Source organism: Aristolochia californica, unplaced genomic scaffold (genome assembly GCF_029961685.1).
Source record: "Aristolochia californica isolate CCGP_79_NKW_82.1479 unplaced genomic scaffold, dmAriCali1.0.hap1 SCAF_12, whole genome shotgun sequence".
Taxonomy (NCBI): Eukaryota; Viridiplantae; Streptophyta; class Magnoliopsida; order Piperales; family Aristolochiaceae; genus Aristolochia; species Aristolochia californica.
In genome coordinates, this window is record NW_027181793.1 from 29,370,142 (window position 1) to 29,393,677 (window position 23,536).

At 40.5% G+C, this 23,536-nt stretch overlaps 3 protein-coding genes across 3 annotated transcripts; 1 reads left to right on the plus strand and 2 right to left on the minus strand.

Annotated features, from left to right (window-relative positions):
- Window positions 1-2,299: 2,299 nt before the first annotated feature.
- LOC137946451 (probable L-type lectin-domain containing receptor kinase S.5) lies at window positions 2,300-5,448 on the minus strand. Its single transcript, XM_068792748.1, has 2 exons — window positions 4,089-5,448; window positions 2,300-3,497 (listed from the first exon to the last, which is right to left on the minus strand). The coding sequence occupies exons 1-2, from the start codon at window positions 5,317-5,319 to the stop codon at window positions 2,677-2,679; spliced, it is 2,052 nt and encodes a 683-aa protein (XP_068648849.1). The 5' UTR covers window positions 5,320-5,448; the 3' UTR covers window positions 2,300-2,676.
- Window positions 5,449-10,050: 4,602 nt separating this feature from the next.
- Window positions 10,051-11,575, plus strand: LOC137947037 (protein VACUOLELESS GAMETOPHYTES-like). The gene is made up of 2 exons (XM_068793331.1): window positions 10,051-10,372; window positions 10,807-11,575. The coding sequence occupies exons 1-2, from the start codon at window positions 10,051-10,053 to the stop codon at window positions 11,262-11,264; spliced, it is 780 nt and encodes a 259-aa protein (XP_068649432.1). The 3' UTR covers window positions 11,265-11,575.
- A 9,431-nt stretch (window positions 11,576-21,006) lies between these two features.
- Window positions 21,007-22,161, minus strand: LOC137946175 (uncharacterized). The gene has a single exon (XM_068792387.1). It carries the CDS (start codon window positions 21,909-21,911, stop codon window positions 21,189-21,191), a length of 723 nt encoding a protein of 240 aa, XP_068648488.1. The 5' UTR covers window positions 21,912-22,161; the 3' UTR covers window positions 21,007-21,188.
- Window positions 22,162-23,536: the final 1,375 nt, after the last annotated feature.

Sequence of the window (23,536 nt, forward strand, 5' to 3'; positions counted from 1 at the left end):
TATAAGGTCATGGCACTGGAAAGATCAGCTCCCCTGCACGTCGTGAAGGTAGTGCAGGCATCGTTGCAAGAAACTTAGAACATCAAGTGATTGGATTTGCTTTTGTTTCTTTGCCTAGATTTGCTGTTTGCTGGTGAGAGTAGCAAGAACATCACCGACACGGCGAGGCCCCTTTTAATTTTCCAGCCAAGTTTTCTTTCTCCCGTTTGTGACAGCAAAAGCACTGGTCAAGTTGTTCATACATTCATTTGCACTATGGCAACAGTTCATGGACGTGACATTCGCTACCCTATGGCCGTCCCTCACTAAAACGGTTTTGTGCCATGATTCATGAGAACTTTTCCATTATAGGTAATGGTTGCCACTTGCCACCACCTGAAGAGGTCCACTAGACACACTTTCGCATGATAAAGTAATATTTATCTTAATTATATGTTCCTCTTAGTGGCCCCTACTTGACTTGATGCCCATAGCGTTGGCATATGAACCCACATTTTGGTCAAATGGATTTTTTATTTTCAACATTCTACGACACCGACTTTTTTATAAAACGGTACTCGATGTATCATTTGGCATGAAAAATACTAGTAAAGTTATGTGAGCATCTTGACCTCAACCGCCTAAAGTGAGAATTGGGTAAACTCTTTTCTCTCGTGGGGGGGGGGGGGGGGGGGGGGGGGTGGGGGGGCAACAAATTGAATCTGTGCATTTGGGGTCAAGATTGGTATGTCCAATCCAACCTACACGATCTTATTACTCTAGTCTTTATTTTGATAATTGCATTTAAGAACACAAAAAGTTTCCTAAGAATTGTTTTTGGAATGGGTCATGAGCCACGGCAAGAACAGGACGAAGTCGAAGAGTGAACTTTGGACAAGACTGGTGAAATTTTCAAACCCTGTGATAAGTCTTCTTCACATAGACACACCCGGGTTTCGGCTCAGCAGTCATATTGGGGTTTTCAGAAAAAACCGCCCCAGACGTCCAGCCTACCTCAAATTTTTAAAACAGTGTTAACGTTTAAATAACAACTCCTCTAAGCCTACTTTAGGATCAGGCTTTATCTGAGTACCCTTTTTTTTTTTTATTGTAAATCAGATTGGACAAATTTGTTCGAGCACTGAAAAATGAAGGATTTAGAAAAGGATTGCAATGGGCTCGTTCTACACATGGACATGAAAAATCAAAAGTTAATTGAAGTACAATCTCGCAAAGTCATTTCCGTTTTGATCTACTTTATGAGGACCTCATTTGACCTAAGTTCGTCTTTGCCAATGTTCATTTTTCGTCTCAAATAATCAGGTCTTGGATCCACACTCCATGGTTTTTCTTTCAAAAACGTGTTTTTGATACAAAAGGAGTCACTTTAAACTTTTAATGGCGTTGTTTTCAAAAGAGACAATGGGGGATTTTTGTTTTTCCTTCATAATCTAGGTTTACCCGTAAAAGCCCTTTGTTGATGCAAGATTGGCTCTTTGACCTCTGAAAGGGAGCTGAAAAGTCAGGTTTTTTAGTTTCACGTAGGCGTGAGTTCATGAGGCATAATGGTCGTATTCGCTAATTTGTGACTCTATTCAAATCATATGCGAATAATTTTCTCAGAGTGGCAACCCAAGGCCTATTGAATCTTTTCACAGGGAGCTTCTGTCCAGCTTCCCTTGGTCGAAAGCAGGAAACCATCTTACATCTGCCTCTGACAAATAAATATGTCAATAAAGCATAGCTATACACTTTGGACCAGTTCTACCTTCTTATTTTATATTATAAGTTGGAAAAATTTTCAGATATGATCTCCTTGAATGAATTTTCCTGTTTCGTGCGGCGATGGATTGAGGCTGCTCTCCTGATATGCCTGCGTTTTGAAGACCAAGTCGGAGTCTATCCATCTGCCTCTTCGATCATATTAAGAGCAGCTAAAGCGGATTTCGCCAGTTTTTTCTTTTTAATTTTGCCAGATATTCTCGGCTAGATCGAAACTGCTTGCAAGAGTACATTAATTACAGCTTTAGAGCGCCCCGTGAAGCTTCTTAGTTGCGTAATTGCTTCTATGGTGCATGGTCTGATCAGTAAATTGATTGATTTAGAAAATAGAAGATGTAGCGTGAAGAGAAAGCATAATAAAAGTAGACGATGCCACCTATAGAAGATTGGAGGAGAGGTTGCAGCTTAAGAGGTATCTGAAGTCTGAACAAACAAAAGTAGAACGAATAGATCAATCAACCACGGAACTGTCCGTCGTTTTAGCTTTACTTTTAACCAGAAAGGGAGGCACTGGGTGCATTCAATGATCCTCTGCCAACTCAACTAAAGCACCTAAAAATTCTTAGTTAACATAAAAAGGAGCAGAATATATGTATTCTTCTGTACAGAAACTCTCACGAAAAACAGTCGTCTTTCTTGTTTTTACACAGCTGAGACAGACCCCACCGAAGAAATCGGACGCCCTTTTCCCATTTAACCCCATTGATGACAAAACACCTAAGCGTGGTCTGCGCTTTAATCGACTCTTGAGAAAATTCCCAAACTTGAACCTCAAAATCAATAAAAATAATAACGGAAAAAGAAACAATAACAAAAACTTTGGCAAGCAGTTTTTCTTTCCAAACTTCCCAACGTTGTTGCGTGAATGGGAATCGGATGAGAATGGGGGAGGGGGAGGAGGGGTGTGTGTGATTATCAGGCCATAGAATTTGCTTCGTGGCTGTCGTGGCTGATGTATCGAGTGGTGTATTCGGAGCCGTAGTAAGAGGAGGTGATGGGGGTAGTATCATTGGTCATGGAGTCATCCTCCAGAATGGAGCCCACCATCGGCCACATGAACGCGGGCTTGAAATGTGGGACAGGCGGCGGCGGCACCGACCGGGAGATGACCTGAACGACGGCCTGTGTTTTGGGACGCTCCGAGGCGATGGGATGGGAGCAGGCGAGGCCCAGCAGGAGGAGACGCAGGGCATCCCCCACGACGTAATCGTTACCGAGACGCTTGTCCACGGCGTCTAAAATGCGTCCCTCTCGGTAGAGCGTCCAGACCCAATCGACGAGGAAATGGAAGCCTTCGATGTTGAGGCGAGGGCGCTGTCCGCAGACCACCTCAAGAATGACGGCGCCAAAGGCGAAGACGTCGGACACGCGGGTGGCCTTGCCGGTGTGGAAGCACTCGGGGGCAATGTATCCCATAGTTCCGGGTACGCCCTCCAACTCGGCGTAGGAGGTCTTCTCGTTCTCGAGGGCGCGGGCGAGACCGAAGTCGCCGAGGCGGCCGTTGAATTCAGTGTCAAGCATGATGTTGCTAGCCTTGAGATCGCGATGGACGACCGTCTGTTCGAACTCGTGGTGGAGGTAGTTGAGGGCGGAGGCGACGCCGGCAATGATGTTATATCTCCGCTCCCAATTTAAAATCTTCTCGTTTTCCGACACGTCGAAGAGGTGGCCATCCAGGCTCCCGTTTGGCATGTAATCGTAGACCAGCAGAAGAACACAGTTCTTGTGACACCATCCTGTTAACCACCCATTTCATTCTTACTCCAAAATCCCCAAGCCCTCGAACAATATTAAAAAAAAAAAAAATCCGCACAAAAGCCAATAAAGAAAACTACTATTTAATGAAAAATTAAAAGATTTTAAGAAAACATAGTTTGACCAGGCACTAACGAAGTCTGCGGGGTAGGATTCACCGAAAAAAAAACACGTTCTTGAAAGGACATGCGCTGCGGACCACTGAAACTTGGCAAATGCATCTTGAAATTCGAATGGATACCTTGTTCAAATGTAGATATTGAAAGTACAAAGATGTTGAATGAGAATTTAAGATTGGATATTAGAAGTCAAAAAGCTCAAAACCTAAGATTTCATTGAATTGTTTTCAATGGATTCAAGGCTACGAAGAGAAAATTACGGAGCGCAGATAGCAAATGGCAATCGACGAAATTTAAACAAGTTCAGTTTTCGTTTCCGCAGCGTATTTTCACACAAAATCAATAAAAAACTTGAAGAGAAAATTGAATCAGAACGAAGCACGAAACGGAGTGGGGAGATAATAAAAAAAAAGGATGGAAAATTAAAAGGAAACAGGGTTATTGGTCGCTCACCTATTAACTTGACGAGATGCCTGTGACGAAGACGGTTGATTATGGTTAGCTCCGCCAAGAAATCGTCTTTCCCTTTCATGTTCTCTCTCGAGAACTTCTTCACAGCTACTTCAATACGTTCCTTAGACAAAACGCCCTTGTAAACGGTCCCAAATCCTCCCTGCCCGAGCTTCAACTTCTCGTCGAAATTATTTGTCGCCTTCTTCAAATCCCGGAATCGAAATTCCCTCGGTGTCCCGGGCAAACTCTTTAATGCTCCCACAAACTTCGTATCGTTTCTCATTTTCTTCTTATACATCAAGTACCCAGCGATAACTGCCGCAATCACCACCAGCGCCGCCACCGATACCCCGATCCCCACGGCCAATTTGACCGTTTTTTTGTCGTCATCACTGGGAAGAATCCCCACGGAGAAGTTCCATTTCAGCACGCAGTTGAGCTGCGCTGTCGTCCCCGTCGATCCCGCAAAACCCATGTAAGAATATTCCTTCACCACCTGCTTCAAGTTGATGGTTTTGTTGATGACCGGATCTGCTGGCTTGGGCTGATGCTCCTCCGCTATGTAAACTCTCATCAACATTGAACTGCCGTCGTACTGAACCCACACTGTATAATTTGTGGCAACCGTGGGGGCGAGCTGGATTCCTATTTTGGACAAGGAGACGGTCAGATTGGAGTGGACGCTGTTAATGTCCAGGCCTAAATGGTTATCATCCGGATCGAAATCTTGCTTCACGGTATCGAGCTCGATCGCGACAAACTGATTGGAAGGATTTCCGTCGATAGAGGCGTTGGTGAGGCCGAGCCATTGCCCCTCGCTCCCGCTCGGTGGTTCCACATCCGGGGCGATGATGAAGGCCAGCCCTTCGCCGGCGGGGTTATTATTGGGCCGGAAGATGTTGATCGTAAAGGTGGAGTTGAAGGAGGCGATGTTGCCCGGAGCGGAGGAGTTGGGGCCGTCCTTCCATAGATGGAAAGGCTTGGAGTAGACGATGCGGCCGGAACGGTTTAAGAGTGTGAAGTTCTTGTTTATGGAGTCCGGGGTGAGCTGCAAGGCTCCTCCGCTGATAGATGCGTCTTTGCGCACGGTGACTTCGCCCAGATCGGTGGTGTTGAAGGAACTCCGGGTAAAGTTTAGGACTTCAGCGTCGGAGAGGGAGGGAAAGGTGGCTAGGACAAGGACGGCGGCAATATAGACGGCGAGGGGGAGGGTCGTCGCGGTTGTGCCCATCTGAGGGAATCTCAAAGAAGCCTGCGTATGACCGCGTGGGAGAGGAATTTCAGCCTCGGCCTGCGGATTTTAAATAAGCACCCGTGCTGAAACCAGAGCGAGAAAGAGAGAGGAAACGACGGAGCGGCCTCCCTCCCAACCTTTCCTGTTCTTAAATCTTTATTTGGTCATTCTTATCTCTCTCTGAAATATTTAATTTAATGTCTCCCTCCTGATGTGACATTTTCATTTGTTTATTTTCTTTTTCAGATTATATGGGTGGTTTCACTGTTTTCCCATTTGACACGCAGGTGAGCCCAAACTCGGGAAAAAAGGACTGCATAATATAAATTAGCCATTTTGAGGCGGCTTCGTCTCCGCAGACTGCAGTGCCGTTTCGGAAGTCTCAGCGGAAGGCCCTTGCTTTTGCCCTCCTAATTTCATGGACGAAATTGGCAGGTAATTGCTATTTCCTCCTCCGATGGCTGCTTTCGTTTCTCTCCCTCTCGGCCACCGGTTTTTTAATCAACATCTACTCGTCGAGGCTGTCAGTCATTTAAAATGTTATAAAACGTGAAAGTGGCGGAAGAATCCAACTTCTTCCAGCTCAAAGGCTGCGACAATTGCTTTAAAAATCTTTTTTTAAATGGCGCAAAATTCCTTTTTCTTAATTCTCATCTTAAAAACGTACGAAAGCATCCAGATTCCGGAGCGAAGATCTGAGAGCTGATTGGTCTAAAAGTAAACCCCAAGGGCATTTTCCTCTTTGCCCTTTTCCGCCATTTCGACGGTCAAACAAGGCCATATAAGGCCGACCGGCTCATTGACAAATCTCGGTGAAGCCATCCCTCCGCTTGATGTTGCCGCATCTTTTCGCAGAAGCTGCGCCGGACGGCCGTCCCAATCCTAAACTCGGAATGACTGGGACTTGGAAAGAGAAAACAGGCTAATAAAAATTGATTTGGAGAAATAAAATGAAAGGTGACTGCTAGTTGATCGTTATAGCTTTGCTGTTTGGTCTAAACAACTCTAGAAATTAAGAAGGCACATAAAGACAACAATTAATACGAAATACTAAAAAAGGAATGACGAAAGCGGGGCCTGGACGCATGACGTGGTCTTACTAGTTTTTATTGAAATTCAATTATTTTAATTGTGTGGTTAGTTACTAATCGTTTTTCTTTTCATGTAAAATATTGTCATTGTTATCTTCTTCCTTGTTAAACGCATCTCTAAGCCTCTAGACGCCCTCGCATGGTCAATGCTTAATTAGATAGGTTGCGTGGTCAACCGAAGAAAACCAAGTGATTTGTAGTTTACAATCAAGTATAAGAAAGTTCTTCAATTCCATCTTCAAAAAATTGACATAGGAAATGAAGGGTGAAGCCATGATAAGTCAAAAAGTCATAGGAAGGGGAAGCCGAGGTTAGAGGAGTCCTCTTATTCGCCCAAATTGGTTAGTGGTGGGCCTCTTTAGGAGGAGTTAGTCCACAATAAACTTGAATTGAATTGATTCAATTTTAACTCATATTTGGGTGTCAGTGTAGACGAGTTCAAGTGGCTGGAAAATAAATTCCAGTATTAGTGCCCCCAAATGAAAAATATGATATAAAGAAAAGAATGAGTAACCTTTTATAATATACTTAAATAGAATATATACCTAAACATATAATTAACTAAAATAAACATGGTTATTACACTTATAAGTGATTTAACGTGTAGTATTAAAATATATTAATATTCTAATTAATGAAAAACTATATAAAAAATAACATAAGAGAATATAATAAATAAACCTAACGGTTTAATTAATTATAGCAATTCGATAATTAAACCAATTAATGATTACAGTTTATTATACATTAATATACTAATTACGTGTGACTAGAATAAATTATTTAAAATAAATAAAAATTTTAAAATAACATAAGTGAATATAATAAATAAATAAATTATTTTGTAATAACATAAGATATAGTTTAACATTAAAACTCACTATTTTAATACAAATAAAAAATACATAATAAATATATTAATTTATCAATAACATAATATATATTTTACATTTTATTAATTAATAATATATTAACAAAAAATGAAAAAATAATGGTTTAATTAATTGGATAATTAAACCAATTATGACGATGGTTTAATTTTTCCTAACTTTGGAAAAATTAAACATCGTCTTCGTCTTCCTCAGCGGCCGGCCAGCAGGCAATGACGACAGTCCGACGGTACGCCGAGAGGGAGAAAAGAGGGAGGCCGAGAGAGAAGAGAAGTCGGGAGGCCGAGAGGCTCTACGACAGAGGGTCGGCCTCCTGTGCTCTGCGATGGAGGTCAAGAGGGAGAGGAGAGGGAGGCCGAGAAGCTCTGCGACAGAGGGTAGGGCTCCTGTGCTCTGCGACGGAGGTCGAGAGGGAGCAGAGAGAGCGAAGATGGGGCGAAAAATCATCAGGAGATGAAGGTCGAGGGAGAGGGAGAGGAGAACAGTAAATGAGGATAAATTTTTCATTTGGGGGGGGGAAGTTGATGATTCACAAAATAGGTATGAATAAACTTTCCCCCGTTTTTGCCTGAGTGAATGAAACGGTGTAATTTCACTTCAATTCAATTCTTTCTACACTAACATAGTTTTTTTATGAACTAGATAATGTGGGGGGAATTAATTCCACTTTGATTGTGGACTAACCCCCCCCCCCCCCCCCCCCCCCCCAAGAAGAAAGACCAAAAGTTTAGTGACAGATGATTAGAAAACGGGCTTCTCACGATGTCACTTTCTTGCTTCATCAATTACTTTTTTTTCTCATGTAAGATGTCACTTTCTTGCTTCATCAATTACTTTTTTTTCTCATGTAAGTCAATCGTGAGGATTCGTGGGAGAAAAGAGATACATATCTGTCTATTCTTGATACACGGCCTCACTAAATCAAAAGAGCATGACTCATAGATGCATATGGTATTGAATTAATCAAGTTAATATCTAAAGATTGATTCAAGCTTGCATCACCAAGTGCCAATGTTCAAACTAGTAAGTAGCAGGAAACCCCCACATTTACCTTTCTTCCCTGAAGATATAAAAATGCCACTGTAGCTGTCGAAACCGCGTCCCGTCTCTCCTTCAGTAAGGGTGAAGAATGATGGCGTTCTCCTTTCGTTTTCCTTCTACACGCTCTCAACTTCACTCTAACTCGGTTTTCATTATTCCTTTCGATTCCAACCGCGTCGAAACAGCTCACTCACAAATCACAATCGAGCCAAGAATTGATCCCCTGGAAATAATTTTTTTGATCTGGATTCAACTTTAAAATGGCTTCCAACAGAAAAGCTCATTTTGAAGCCCATGGGTAGAAAGCTTAATTTGGATTTTGAAGAGAACTAAAATGCTTTATTTAAATAATAATTTTAAAAACCGTTTTGGATAGGCCGACGTCAACTGCCAAATTGGACACCTTCGATTGAGGCCCATGTCTAGGCTCTCTCGTATTGGACAGGGTTAATTCAATAAACAAAGATTCTAAAAAACGTGGTTAACGCTAAAGATTTTACTTAGCTTGAAGATGCAACAAAAGTAACGACTAAGAGGGCTGGTTTCTAGACATTAATGGCTGGCTAATAATTGGGCATCAATGACCTTAATGTGTTTTAATAAAAGAATCTTTGGAATGCCAGACAACTCACTCCATAAGATATAATAGGCCAGCTTTCCCTTTACTAGATCGTGAATCGTTATATCTTCTTGATTATTATAGACACTACCTTTAGAGACTTGACAATGGCGGAAAAGTTGGGCAATTTTTTTCTTCAGCAGCCTCGAATCGAATAATAACCTTGACAACGATTTGGGTACGTGGTAATGGCTTCGTCGCCTTTTATGCTCGTTTCATGAACGAAATCTATAATAAATTCTTAAAACAGTGCCTCTCCAATTCTCAATTAAGGTTGTGTTTCTGGAAGAAAGTAGAAACCACACAGCCTTGCAAGAGATTCAGGAGTTTTATCCACTGCATCATCTGCTAAAGTGCGACCATAGCATATTAATCTGGCCATAGAGAAGAAGAGTTCTTTAGGCCATTGGAGGACGTTTAAAGGACTGTAAACATCCAAGGGTGGTTGCTCAGTGAAGGATGCAGGGTTTCTGGAAAGGCGTGGGGCGATTGAAGGAATCTCAAGAAAGAAAGACTGTCCACGAGAAACTGAATGGCGTCTCCCTTTTCATAAAGCCGACTAAAGCCGCAAATCACTTTGACGAGTCATCCTTCTGGGGTCCAGTTTCGCTTCTAATGATCTCCACCATAGAAGGAATCAGAAGCTCCAGGGCCTAACCACCACATCAACTCTGCATTGGATTGCTGCAAGGAGAATGGAGATGCTCAGGTTTTGCTTCTGGGCTCCACTTGCGTCAATCCCTTTGTGACCTACTAGATTGTCATCCAAGCTACGTGTCCTTGTGACAAAGGGATTTACCGATCAGTTTGGATCTACGAATAGTAGATGACGGGACCCTCGCTTTGGTAACAAACGCGAGCTTTCTGAGGTTTTTCCGTGGCAAAATAACCTAAGCTTGAAGATTCATGACGAATAGACTGTTTGAGTTTGATTAATGGCGACAATAATTCAATCCCCCCGCACTGTACATCTATCTCACTGGCATCCTCTAACATCATTTGGGAGACCTACTTTTTTCCCAAGCATAAATATTCTTTGCCATGTTGCGTGCAACATATCTGAAGGGGGTCTAGGGTTTGGGGAACCATGGGTAGCCCGAGGTTGAAGAAAGCCAAAACATTTTTCTCCAAGAGATCTCCTTCGCTGATGACAACCTCTGAAACCCTGTTACAGCCGAGGAAAGGAGAAGAAATTATCCACGCCAGTCACCCGCAACACCCACTAGCTCAAGTTTATTCGCCCTATCTCTTCACGTGCATGGGTTGCAAAGAGTACGGCGCAGGGAGGCGGTTCAAGTGCCTCAGATGCGACTACGATCTGCACGATTTCTGTGCTCTGGCTCCTCCATCTGTGCAGAGACATCCTCTACACAGCAAACACCCTATCGTTTTCAGCACCAAACCAGGCGGTACCTCGGCTCTCTCCATAGGGCTTTCTCTACGTTATCTCATTTTTATGTTTTTTCAATTTCGACTGTTGAGTAATAAGTGATTCAGAGATGACTGTTTTCTGGAATTCCGTTCTTCGCGATTTTGACAGTATGTGCTGCTCAGAGCTAATGTTTGTTAAGAGAATCAATATCAAATCATAAAATAAAAATAAAAATCGACAGATTCATGGAAAAAAAATATGAAACTGTTGTGTGAAAGGAATCGATCAAAAGTACTCTGGTTCCACAATAACCACTAACAAAGAAAGTCCTGAAGATCTATTGATATGTGATTTTATCTTCTCTTTTATGCTTCTGTGTGGTACTCGTGTTCTTGTAACCGTTCTTTTTGTTTTATGCTTGAATTATATATCTAAACAAACCTTTTTCTTCTCTGTCATCACAAACTCAAGGTGGATTTCTCCGATCGGCATGTGGTGTCTGTGGCAAGACCACCAAGGGATTCGCCTACCGTTGCACCACTTGCAGTTTTGAGATGCACCCTTGCTGTGCAAAACTCGATCAGGAAATGGATGTCCCTTCACACGAGCATGCCTTGATTCTCCACCCCGAGTCGACATTCTCTAATGGCGATTCAGGCTTCATTTGTGCCGTGTGCGGAAGGAAGCGAGTGGGTCAGGTGTATCACTGCAGCCTCTGCGACTACCACCTTCATGCAGTTTGTGCAAAGGACATGGTAAATGGCCTGTATCTTAACGGCATCAGGGCCCCCGAGAAGAAAAACAAGTTCGGAGCAGCAGCTCGGATCGCTACCCAAGCTTTTGGTGGCTTTATTGATGGTCTGATCGAGGGCATTGGGGAAGCCTTTGGTGAAGTCCTTATTGACAGTATTGCCAAGGGAAAGCGGTAGATGCTGGAATAACACAGCAGAAAACGGGCGACCTCTGCCAGCACGTTTGAACGATCAAATAGAGTACCATGATTGCACGCACATTTTGGTAAGACATTAATTAGTAACATGAGCGGGTTTCGTCCAGAATTGACGAAATTGGAATCTCTGATATATATGTGGGTCGATTCCTTGCTTGCACCTTATGGAGTTTGCTGCTTCTTTTCCTTCCGTAATTAATCGGTTCGGTTTGAAAATTATTGTCAGTATACTGGTTGTCAAGGATGATGATATTTTTCCAAGAAATTCCATTCTCTATGTATTACTAGTTTTCTGTGACATTAGGAACTGGCTGTACAAAATCGTTACCAGTTAATAGTAAATTTGATCTTTGTAAAGATAAGATGATCTTCTTGAGTTCTTCCTCTTTTTGACATGGTTTCGCTTGGCTCTTTATGATGATATGAGAAGAAAGATACTCTCAGTCAGTAAAAACTTTGAAGTTGCAGAAGCATATAAGTTTCCAGGTCTGGCTCTTTTGTGAACAAATCGTCATGAAATTGCGGTTATTTGTGGCCTACGAATTGATCTTCTACACTCTTAATTCTTGCAAATATATATATATAAAGATGGCTGCAGAGATAGGTAGTTCATCCCAACAAAGTAAAACGAAACTAGATCATCTTCTACATGAAAAATATTTCAGAAAAAACAATGCAAATATTCCTGTGACCTTTTCAGTCTTTCTCAATTCTCATTTTGTGGAGTAGACAGGACTTCTGTTTGGATCAGATTGAGCCACTGAACAATGTGGATCCTATCAACAGAAAAAGCAGGGCGGTGCTGTTGACACAATCACCACATGCAACCTTAAAAAATTGTGCTTGGTTCAGGAAACCCTAGTGCGAGGGTTGATATCTATCCCTTTTTCCTCCAGAAAGCAGGAACTCTTTTGACTGTTTACAGAATTTAGATTTTACAGAAGGTGGGGATCCAGTGAAGAAACAAGAAGCTGTAACGAAACAGAAAATCTAAAATGAAAATATGGTAACAGAATATAACAGCAGATATACCGAGGAGACGATGGTATGAAACTTCCCATCTTTCAGGAATTTATAATGGATGGGAAGTATATAATGACACTTTGTCACAATATATTTATTATTCTTGTGTAGATTTCCGAATTATGTTCTTTGGCCATTGATATTACTGTGGAAACTCTATTATCTTGTTGTCTGTATGCATTAAGCTTAAAAGGGAAGGTTTAAAGGAGGTGGAGTGCAAACTTCTTTCTCTGGCTTTGATAGAGAGTATTTTCGTCTTCTGGTCATCAAATACACAAAAGAAGTCCTTAAGCTTTAGTTATGAAAAGGGGCAAATTGGCTAAAATTTCTTGATTTCGGGAGGTGGAGTGCAAAGATATGTGTCTGAAACTTTATCAATCATTTTCCACAGAATATCTTGTAATTCTAACAAGCTTATTATGTTCCCTAATTGGTTACTTATTTCAAGCATCTATTAGAAAAAAATGAGAGAGATCTCTTAGACCCGGTTAGTCACTGGCCGGTGGTGAATCTCCCCATATACAGTAAGATTGAGTTCTATTCATGCTAGTTGGTTGATTGGGCTCAGACGACCTAGGAGATTCCATATTGGAAAAACGGTCTATAGATGTTTAATCAACTAAACTACTAACAATTATTCAACCATGAGGCATTGATTAGCAACTAAAAAAGGCCATATGAGTAGTACAGATGGTTAATTCCCCTGTTCTATTACGTATTTCTCTTTGAAACCGTTCCGAGTCTCCTCCAAGTGAACAGTTCAGCTAATCAAACGATCGTTTGCTTTAATGGCAACGTTGAAGAAAACTAAAAACTCAAACGTCATTTACATTCAACAAGACACCAAGCTGAGTGAGTATGGTCCCCTGAAATGGTATCTTTACCGTGAAAATCTATTGAGTTAAATCCGAAAAGAACTTGGGGGGTTAGTCCACAATGAAGTGGAATGAATTCCCCCCGCATTACCTAGTTTATTAAATAACGTCGTTAGTGTAGAATGAATTACATTAAAGTTAAATTACATCACTTCATATCTGAGTCAAAAATTAGGGAAAACTGATTCAAACCTATTTTGCGAATCAACCACGTGAAGCGTGCGACGCGTGTTGCTCCCTCTCCTTCCCCCATCCCCGTCGGCCTTCCTCCCTCTCGGCCTCTCTCTCCTCTCCCTCTCGACCTCCATTGCAGAACACGGGAAGCCGAGCCTTTGTCACAGAGCCTCTCGGCTTCCTGACTTCTCTTCTCTCTCGACCTCCCCCCCCCCCCCCCCCCCCCCCCCCGTCGGCCTTCGTCCCTCTCGGCTTCCCTCTCAACCTCCGTCACAGAGCACGGGAGACCGAACCTCTGTCGCAGAGCCTCTCGGCCTCCCGACTTCTCTTCTCTCTTGACCTCCCTCTTTTCTCCCTCTCGGTGTACCGCCGGAGCGCCGCCTCCGTCGCCGTTGCCCGCTGGCCCGTCGCTGAGGAAGATGACACGCGCTAAGGAAGACGATGGTTTAATTTTTCCTAAGTTAGGAAAAATTAAACCATCGGCATAAAAATAATAATTTATAATATTTATTTGTAAAATAATTATTTTTATTCATTTTATATATTTATATTATAATTACTATATTAAATTAGTTTAATATTCATAATTAAAATATTGTTAAATTAAACATTTGATAAATTATTTTGGTTTAATTATCCCATTGCTATAATTAGTTAAACCAATGGTTTTCATATATATGTTATTGATCAATATATATATTTATTTATTTTTTTTATTGTATTAAATTAGTAGTTTTAAATATTAAAACATATCTTATGTTATTAAAAAATAATTTATTTATTTATTATATTATATTCGCTTGTATTATTTTTTTATTTATTTTTAATAATTTATTCTAGTCACATGTAATTATTGTATTAGTTTAGAATAAACTATAATGATTAAGTAATATAATATAGTTTATTTATTTATTAAGATATTAATATATTCTAATACTACACGTTAAATCACTTATAAGTGTAATAACCATGTTTATTTTGGTTAATTATCTATTTAGATATATGTTATATTTAAGTATATTATAAAAGATTACTCATTCTCTTGTTTATATCATACTTTTCATATGAGGGCACTAACACTGGAATCTGTTTTCCAATATACTTGAACTTGTCTACACTTACACCCAAATATGAGTTGAAATTGAATCAATTCATTTAAATTCAATTCAATTCTTCACTTCAATTCAAGTTTATTGTGGACTAAGCCCCCTTAGTTAAGCTTGTGTGAATCTCTTACCTTTTGAGTTTAATCCGAGATCAGTCCATTCCAGCAGAGTTCACATTGATTTTAACAAAGTTCGTCACAAATAGTGTTTTCCTTTCTTGAATGGATTCTAAACAAAGTCCATCACGACTAGTGATTTGGCTTCCATATCCATTCGTTTGCATCTGGATCCAGACCCGGATTTGAGTCCGAATACGGAATAGGGTCCATATTCTGATCCAATTACGGGTCCAAATACTATTCCGGATATTGATCAGGTTTAGGTTTAGCGTTTATTACATATTAAAACTACTGATACAGATACTTGATATTCAATTCGTGTTCGTCCACTTCAATCATTTGAGTGGGTAACATCAAAGGATCATTTATATTACTTTAAAACCAATATTTTGTTGACGAAAGTCTATTTCATTTTTTTGTATTATGATTTAACTCAAAATATTATTAATCCAATTTTTGCTACTAATATTATTAATATCGAAATTAGGTGGCACTAACACAACGGAATACAACTGCCACATGGCGAGGAGAGAGGGTACTTACCTGTCCTCCCTTTCTTGTCAATGCCGCATAACCCCTTTTCCGGAGTCATAAAGGGCGAAAGGAAAGTGGGAAAGCTTCCCACCAATGTCGTTGACTAGTAAAAGAATAGAATTTATTAAAACATTGTTTAGATGACACGTAGTATCTTTAGGACTCCACTGGATTTAATCATATTTACTGAGTCTAATTGTATTTAATTTGTTCCTCATGAGGAACGATGCTGTTTAGCTAAAAAACTGCCAAGGGTCACGATTAAATACGAGTGGAGTATAGGTTTTTACCTCACAAATCCGCCCCAAGCAACGGGAATTTGACTCAAAAATACTATTTCAATTACTTTCATATTCTCTTATTCACATTGTTGGCTTAAATAGCCGTTTTATAAACTATACATGGAGAATTGAATGATTAACGAAAATCATGTAATTACAGATATTACAGAATATGTACTGAGAAAGTAAGATTATATTTCTTCGTAAGGGAAGAAATCTCAACACTCCCCCTCAAGTTGGTGCATAGATATCACTCATGCCCAACTTGTCGAGACAATTGTAAAAACCTCGATAAGATACTGCCTTGGTCAGCACATCGGCAAGCTGATCTTGAGACTGAACATGAGGGACTTCAATGATTCTTGATTCTAGCTTTTCTTTAATAAAATGTCTATCAACTTCAACGTGTTTAGTTTTATCATGTTGGACTGGGTTATGGGCAATATCACATGTTGTCTTACTATCACACTATAATTTCATAAGACTTGTCTGTTCAATGTGTAGTTCTTGTAGGAGATTTTTTATCCATAATAATTCACATATTGCCTTGGCCATTCCTCGGTATTCGGCTTTAGCTGACGATCTAGCCACCACCTTTTGTTTCTTACTTCTCCAAGTCACCAAATTTCCACCTACAAATGTGAGGAATCCAAATGTAGATCGTCGATCCTCTATTGACCCAGCCCAATCAGCATCGGTATAACCTTCAATTTTCAAGTCGCCTCCTTTTTTAAACAAAATTTCTTTTCTTGGAGATGATTTTAAATAACGCAAGACACGGTTAACGACATTCATATGTTCTTCACTTGGAGAGTGCATAAACTGACTAACCACGCTTAATACATAAGCTAAATCTGGTCTGGTATGTGCAAGATACATTAACCTTCCAACTAGTCTCTGATAACGTTCCTTGTTAGCAGGGACTTGATCTGTTCCCAGTTTCAAATTTTCTTCCATAGGAGTATTGACTGGACTACATGCTATCATACCAGTTTCCTTCAATAAATCCAAAGCATATTTTCGTTAAGATAGAAAAATTCCCTCCTTGGATCATGACACTTTAATACCAAGAAAATATTTTAAGTAGCCAAGATCTTTCATTTCAAACTCTCTAGCAAGAGGATTTTACAATGCTTTTTTTTCTTCTGAATCATTCCCAGTTACTATCATATCATCAACATACACGATAAGAGCTATGATGGCCTCCTTGTTATATTTTAGGAAGAGAGTATAATCTGAGTTGATTTTCTTGTATCCGATAGATTTTATAAAATTTGTGAACCTTCCAAACCACGCCCTCGAGGACCACTTCAAACCATATAGGGATTTTCTCAATTTACATACTTGTTTGCATCCTTTGTTTAGCATAATACATCCAGGAGGTAATTTCATATACACTTCTTCTTGGAGATCTCCATGCAAAAATGCATTTTTAACATCAAACTGATATAAGGGCCAATCAAGATTCACAACTAGAGATAGTAGAATCCAAACAGTATTGATTTTGGCCACTGGTGTGAATGTCTCCATATAATTGATCCCATAGGTTTGAGTATATCCTTTGGCGACAAGTCTTGCTTTGAACCTTTCAATAGTGCCATCAACTTTATATTTAATAGTAAACACCCACCTGCATCCGACTGGTGTTTTTCCTACAGGTAAGTCAACCACTTCCCATGTTGAATTCTTTTGGAGGGAACTCATTTCTTCATTCATAGCTTCTTTCCACTTAGATCGTTCAAGGCGTCCTACACACTATTAGGAATAGATATAGCAGATAATTGATTCACAAATACTTCATTTGCCTTTAACAATTTATGATAAGACACAAAATTATGCATGGGATACTGAGATTTAGAGGTGAGAAGAGGTTCATAATTAACTTTAGGTTTTCCTCTTGTGGTTCGATGAAGTAGCGCTCTTAATTGAGTTTCTGAACTTACATGGGGCTCATACATAGACTCAGACTCAAAAGGCAATTGATCCATTGGTACATTATGAAGGGGGAGAAGATGTCGGCTGAGACTATAGTTGCATAACTTCCATCTGGTCTTGTCTGTCTCCATCCTGTGAAGATGTCGGCTAAGACTCTAGTTGCACCACTTGTCTGTCTCTATCTTGTGAATCATGCTCATTTGTATCATTTTGATGTTCACTGTTGTAATCTGAATACTTACCACTTGTAGTATCCAAGATATCAAAATGATGATTAAGGGTCAGCAATTCAATCTTGTTCTCCCCCTGAATTGAAGATTCAGGAGTGGAATCATACATGTGATCTTCATGAAATACCACATCAAGGGTGACATACAATTTGCGAGAGGGAGGATGATAATATCGATAACCTTTCTGATGTTGAGCATAACCAACAAAGACACACTTGAGAGCTCGGGGTTCCAATTTATTTCTCAATGGCTTATGGAGATGAACAAATGCTACAAACCCAAAAACTCTAGGTAGCAGATTCGGCACAGCAGGTGAACTTATAGTTTCATGAAGAACACTCAAGGGAGTCTTGAATTATAACCTACTCAAGGGTATTCGGTTGATAAGATAAGTTGCAGTTGTGATGGCTTCACCCCAATAACTAGCCAACATATGAGCTTCAAATAAGGTAGCATGAACAACCTCAAGAAGGTGGCGGTTCTTTCACTCTGCAACCCTATTTTGCTGAGGGGTGTACGCACAAGTAGTTTGATGACCAATACCATGATCATCTAGATACTCTTTCAAACCTTGATTAACAAATTCTCCACCATTGTCACTGCGAAGAGTTTGTATTGTAGAATGGTAGCTACCATTTTGTGAAATTGTTTGAACAATAAACTAACTTTACTTTTTGATTTCATTAAGCAAATCCAAGTCATCCGGGTGTGATCATCAATAAAGGAAACAAACCATCGTTTATCACTCAGAGAGGCTATATTTGTTGGACCCCATACATTAGAGTAGATAATCATAAAGGTTGTTGGACTCAGATTCATGCTTATTTGAAATGGAATACGATGGCTTTTAGCCAATTCACATACCTCACACTTAAATTTTGAAACAGATAATCTAGCAAATAGTTTTGGAAACAGTTTCTTTAAGTAACCAAAAGATGAGTGACCCAACCTTTTATGCCATAACCTAATCTCATTTTCTGCAGATTTATTCACGGTGAATGATTGAGCTAATTGATGAGAACTCTCTGCCTTCAGATCAAGGTAATAGAGTTTTCCCCTTCTAGTACCATAACCAATTGTCTTCCGAGTTCGAATGTCCTTAAACACACAATGGTCAGGCAAAAAAATCACAATACAATGCAAAGTTCGAGTTATTTGAGTCACTGATAATAAATTATGATGGAGGGTTGGAACCACTAATACAAAATCAAGACTTAGATTTTCAATGAAAGTGATGGAACCTTCTACAATGACGTGAGAGGGAGTACCAATTGTTGTAGATACAATATGTTGTTCAGATGGTTTCATAATTTCAACATAATGATTGTCAAAGGTCATATGATCAGTAACAACAAAATCAATTATCCATTTACTATTTTTAATAGGAGTGGAAGTATTAAGAACCTTACCGGATGTAGCGGAGGTGGAGAATTCTGCTACTACAACGGAAGCATGATTATTTGATTTAGTATTCCGTTTGCGAGGCGCTTTAGTAAGATTCCACCATTCTGGATACCCAATATGTTCATAACATCTTGACTTTGTATGCCCAGTCTCACCACAGTGAGTACAAATACGTTCTGGTTTTGATTCATTCGACATGATGCAAGAAGATCGGTGATGATCACCCAAAAATACTGGTCTGGTTCGCTTTCTATTCGCTGGGTTAATCCGGTTTCGGTCTCTGATTTCGGTCTGGTCTGAGAACTGGTCCGGTCCGCTTTCTGAATAAGACTTCATCATTTTTTTTTTGTTTCAGTCCGGTTCGGTCCTAGAACTGGTCTGGTCCGATCTGTTTTCCTGTCGGGTTGACCCAGTTTGATCTCTTGTGTTGGTCTGGGTCGCTCGGCAACAAAAAATAAAATAAAAAAGGCAAAATAACATTGGTACCTTAGTTAAGAAAAACCAAAAAATCACCTTCTTCTTCCCCGCACATTTCACATCTAAATTTTTTTTTTCACCGCTATCGTTCGGCAAGGGGTTTCGTCCGGTGAGGAGACCTTCTCGGTAAGATTCCTTCTCGGTCTCTTCTTCAAATTTTTTTTTCGAACGGTGGTTCAGAACTCGCCTTCCAGCGAGAGGGTTCAACAGGATTACGGCAGAACTCTTCTTCTCCGAGTTTGGCAGACAAATCGGAAAAAAAAAAGTTTTGGTTCAGTGTGTCTCAATCGAAAGCTCTCCTTCGGTTTCACGGGCGGCAAAAAGGATTGATTGAAGACTACTTGGCGTGTCTAAATCGGACACTCTCCTTCGGTTTCACCGGCGATTGAGATTAATACGGGATCGTCTTCGGCGACGTGAAGGGACTGAGATTCATACGGGACAGAGCTTCTGTTCTGTTCTTCAGCAACTAGAAGCTACGGGACAGAGCTGCTGCTCTGAGATTAATACAGGACAGAGCTGCAGCTCTGTTATTCGGCTACGGGAAGAGGAAGGAGAAGATTCTTCTGCTCTGATACCAACTCAAACAACTCAAAAATACTATTTCAATTACTTTTATATTTTCTGATTCACATCGCCGTTTTACAAACTATACATGGCGAACCGAGTGATTAACGGAAACCACATAATTACAGACATTACAAAATATACTAAGAAGGTAAAATTATATTTCTTCGTAAGGAAAAAAATCTCAACAATCTGAGCCCTTGAACGTTGAACAGGAGCCACTAATTCACAATTCCGTTCCCCAAATGTCATCCACTCCTCTCCTTTTCCGTTTAGAACTAGTGGAAGGTAGGCGGGGAGTGGCAAAGAGAGGTGCCCCTCCCCGACGAGAGAAGCTTGAAGCAGCGTTTGTCTTTTATTTTTTCTAATGACTCTGGCAGACCCAACCGATTTAATGGTTGAAGCGTAAACATCGATTTAGTGGTTGAAGCATAAAAACCAGTTGGGTCTCTAGTTTGTGGGGGGTTTTCGGCTTTTGGAAACGTATGACCTGGAAAGGAGAGCAGGTCTGTTGGACAAGGTTCCAAACGATATAGGTCCATAAGATTTAGATTGGTCATTCTATTGGACCATAGTACCCCGTCAGGGGTTCGTACTGAACATATACCCTTTTGTATTTGGCAAATACAAAGAACTGAAAATCGCATTTCTGATTACCTAAAGGCAAGAATCAATTATGACTACGTCGGGTTAGCATTAATAGGGTTTTAAAAAATAGTCCCACATTGATTAGTGAGTATAAAGATCTTGAATTTATTAGTAAAAAAAAAAGGTTTTTTAAATTGGTTAGTCATTTTAGGTGGATTTTGGACCCAACTTCACATGGTATCAAATCAACAAGTACTCATATGTTAAATAATTATACCGCATGGATTAATGAGTATAAAGATTTTGAGTTTATTAGTTGGGAAAAACAAGGACGAAGACATCATGAGTACGAAAAACAAGGACAAAGAAATCACCACACAAACATGTAATTGAATACTTTATACACATACTCAAGTACAAGCAAGCTTTTTCCAACTATTATCAAACAACGAACATAAAATTAACGACATTCTATATGAACAAAGCACTTGGAATAGCACCTACTAGTGTGAACAACCAAATTAATAACGAAATTTTACTTGTGTGACTGTCATCCCCTCCCTTCGACTCGCCTTTCAGCACTGATCCCTGCTACTTCGACAAGAAAGTCCCAACTGCAGCAGCTATAATAGCAGTCGGATCCCCCAGGATGGCTGAGATTATGACCCGAACAGCACCCCCAGCAATCTGGCAGCACCTTTTAACCTTCCCTCCTCTTGCTTTGTGAGGATTCACCAAAGTGCCCTTAAGGCTTGGAATCTTAGTCTGAATCTCTCTCATCTTGTTCTTGTCAACATTCAGATACATGGCTTGCCAACTCTCCACCAGCAGCTCCTTTACACAAGCAACGTGAAGGTTGTAATTCTTGCACTCAGACCTGTAAGACCAACCGATCCCTTTACGCCCGCAGTAGTGACAAGCGCTGGAGAGTTTCATACAGAGGTAAAGATTTCGTTCACCGTCATCCAGAACATGCGGAAGGTTGGCGCAACATGGGTGGAGATCGAAACCGCAGCGGTCGCAGTGGTAAACAAAGCCCAACACGTCTTTTCCGCAAGCATCACAGATTCGCATAACAGAGCCGGGAGTCTTGTAATAAAACCGAAAGTTGCATTTCTTGTAGAAGGGGTTGGTTATGGAGGGAGGTGGAAGGGCGCAGGCTTTGTGGAGATCGAAGTCACATACCTCGCATTTGTAATTGAGACCGATGCCGGCCTCCTTGCAACCATCACAGCTGAAAGGAACTTCGGTGTACTTGATTTTCAGCGTGTGTTGGGGGTGGCTGGGGTGGCGAATTTCTTTGTCAGGCTTCATCGCTAACTATTCTGGGTTGAAAGCGGGTTTCCCTTCAGTGTCGTTCAGGTGGATTTGAATTGGATTTAAATGGAGGAGAGGGAAGAAGATCTAGAGGGATTCTATGATCATGTGTTCGAACAGTCGAAAGGTTTTTATCCCAGCATTTTTTTTTTTTTTTTTTCAGTATCTGCTTTGCTTAAATGTCACAGCAAGGAGAATAACTTGGGTGGTTGTGTGCGCATTAAACAAGAGGGATTGAGTCATGCATCGAGAAAGCATTCAATGGAATCTATGCTCTATTAAGGTTAGGACTTTACCTGGCATCTGCTCTTATGTGATTAATGATTTCACGGAAAGCTCCTCACAACTAAATGCCCTGGGTTTAGGACAAAAACCACAATTGCGGCGCTTTGCTTGGACGAGTTAATAAAAAATCCCATGTAGTAGGCGCTAGTTTGGAAAGCTTCGAATGAGGTTACTGGGCATTCTTTCTTGGTTCTAGCCACCGAATCGGAAGTAGCCAAATCTTAAGTCAAATACAACTGAGAATGGGAGAATAGGTAGGCTTCATAACGATTCAATTTTTCTTACCATGGGGAACAATCCCTTGGTTATTTTAATAGATGCCTCTACGGTTGCACTCGCGTGTTTTTTCTCTTCAAAGTATTCCTTCCCCGAGGAACCTTGACTTGAATGTGTTAGTTTGAAACTTGAACTCGTTTCGTTTCCATTGTGGCGGGTTACACGCAATATTTTACAATATTTAAGAGAATTCAAGTGGGATTTGGCATGGCATGGCATTGCGTATTAGCCTTTGTCTTTGTTTCTTTTCCGTGCTGAAGAGAATAAAAGGACGCCCTTCGGCCTATGGCTTTCAAGAATCAACCAAGTCAATAATACGGGAACATATTGGAGATTATATTCCAAATCGATACGTGGCCATTCCTAAAGAACCCAACAAAAGGAAACCAATATCTTGGATGTAGCTAGAAGCTTCCCACCCCTTTGGGAGGAGGAGGAGGAGGAGGAGCAAATGTATAAGAAACCAGATAAACCTTTGGCTTTTCCCCAAAATCTGCAGCGAATTTTGTTGCTGGGATTCTATTTAGACTCCGTTGTTAAGTAACCATCACAAAATCACAACAGTTAAGTGGGGCAGTTGCCGTTTATAGGAAAGAAGGGTTTTAAAATTTGCATTTGGCTCATAAGTAGATCAAGAAACAGAGGCTTGTGAGTTATCCTGTGTGTGCCATATTCTGTTTCAGCCAATTCCAGCTCCTTTAAATGGAATTGTTCTAAAGCCAAAGCAAGGCTTAATTGATATGCGTCTCTACCGTGAGACAGTGCCTCCTGTGGAAGGGTCTCCTTTCACTTTTTTTCCTGTGTCTTTGAGTCTGTTAAAAAAGGATTAAAGAGATCTGTCACTGCTGTTTGAATGATCATTTTGGAAATGATACGACATGCTTCCCACTTTAGTTAGTTATTAAAGTGAGAAGAGTATCGTATTCCAACCACCTGAATTAAAGTAGAATAAGGCTGCTTGATGCTTTCGCGTTTGTTGGGTCAAAGTCATGTCTAATTACTTGAATTCTTGTGAGCAAGGCTTTCTTTTATGTAAAGCAACGCGAGGCGCGGGATTAATC

Excerpts from the sequence above, each read along its gene's own strand:
- LOC137946175 (XM_068792387.1), bottom strand. The coding sequence starts at position 21,911 with ATGAAGCCTGACAAAGAAATTCGCCACCCCAGCCACCCCCAACACACG.
- LOC137947037 (XM_068793331.1), top strand. The coding sequence starts at position 10,051 with ATGGGTAGCCCGAGGTTGAAGAAAGCCAAAACATTTTTCTCCAAGAGA. Across the intron at positions 10,373-10,806 it reads TTTCAGCACCAAACCAGGCG|GTGGATTTCTCCGATCGGCA; the intron begins GTACCTCGGCTC and ends CACAAACTCAAG.
- LOC137946451 (XM_068792748.1), bottom strand. The coding sequence starts at position 5,319 with ATGGGCACAACCGCGACGACCCTCCCCCTCGCCGTCTATATTGCCGCC. Across the intron at positions 3,498-4,088 it reads GCATCTCGTCAAGTTAATAG|GATGGTGTCACAAGAACTGT; the intron begins GTGAGCGACCAA and ends GGTGGTTAACAG.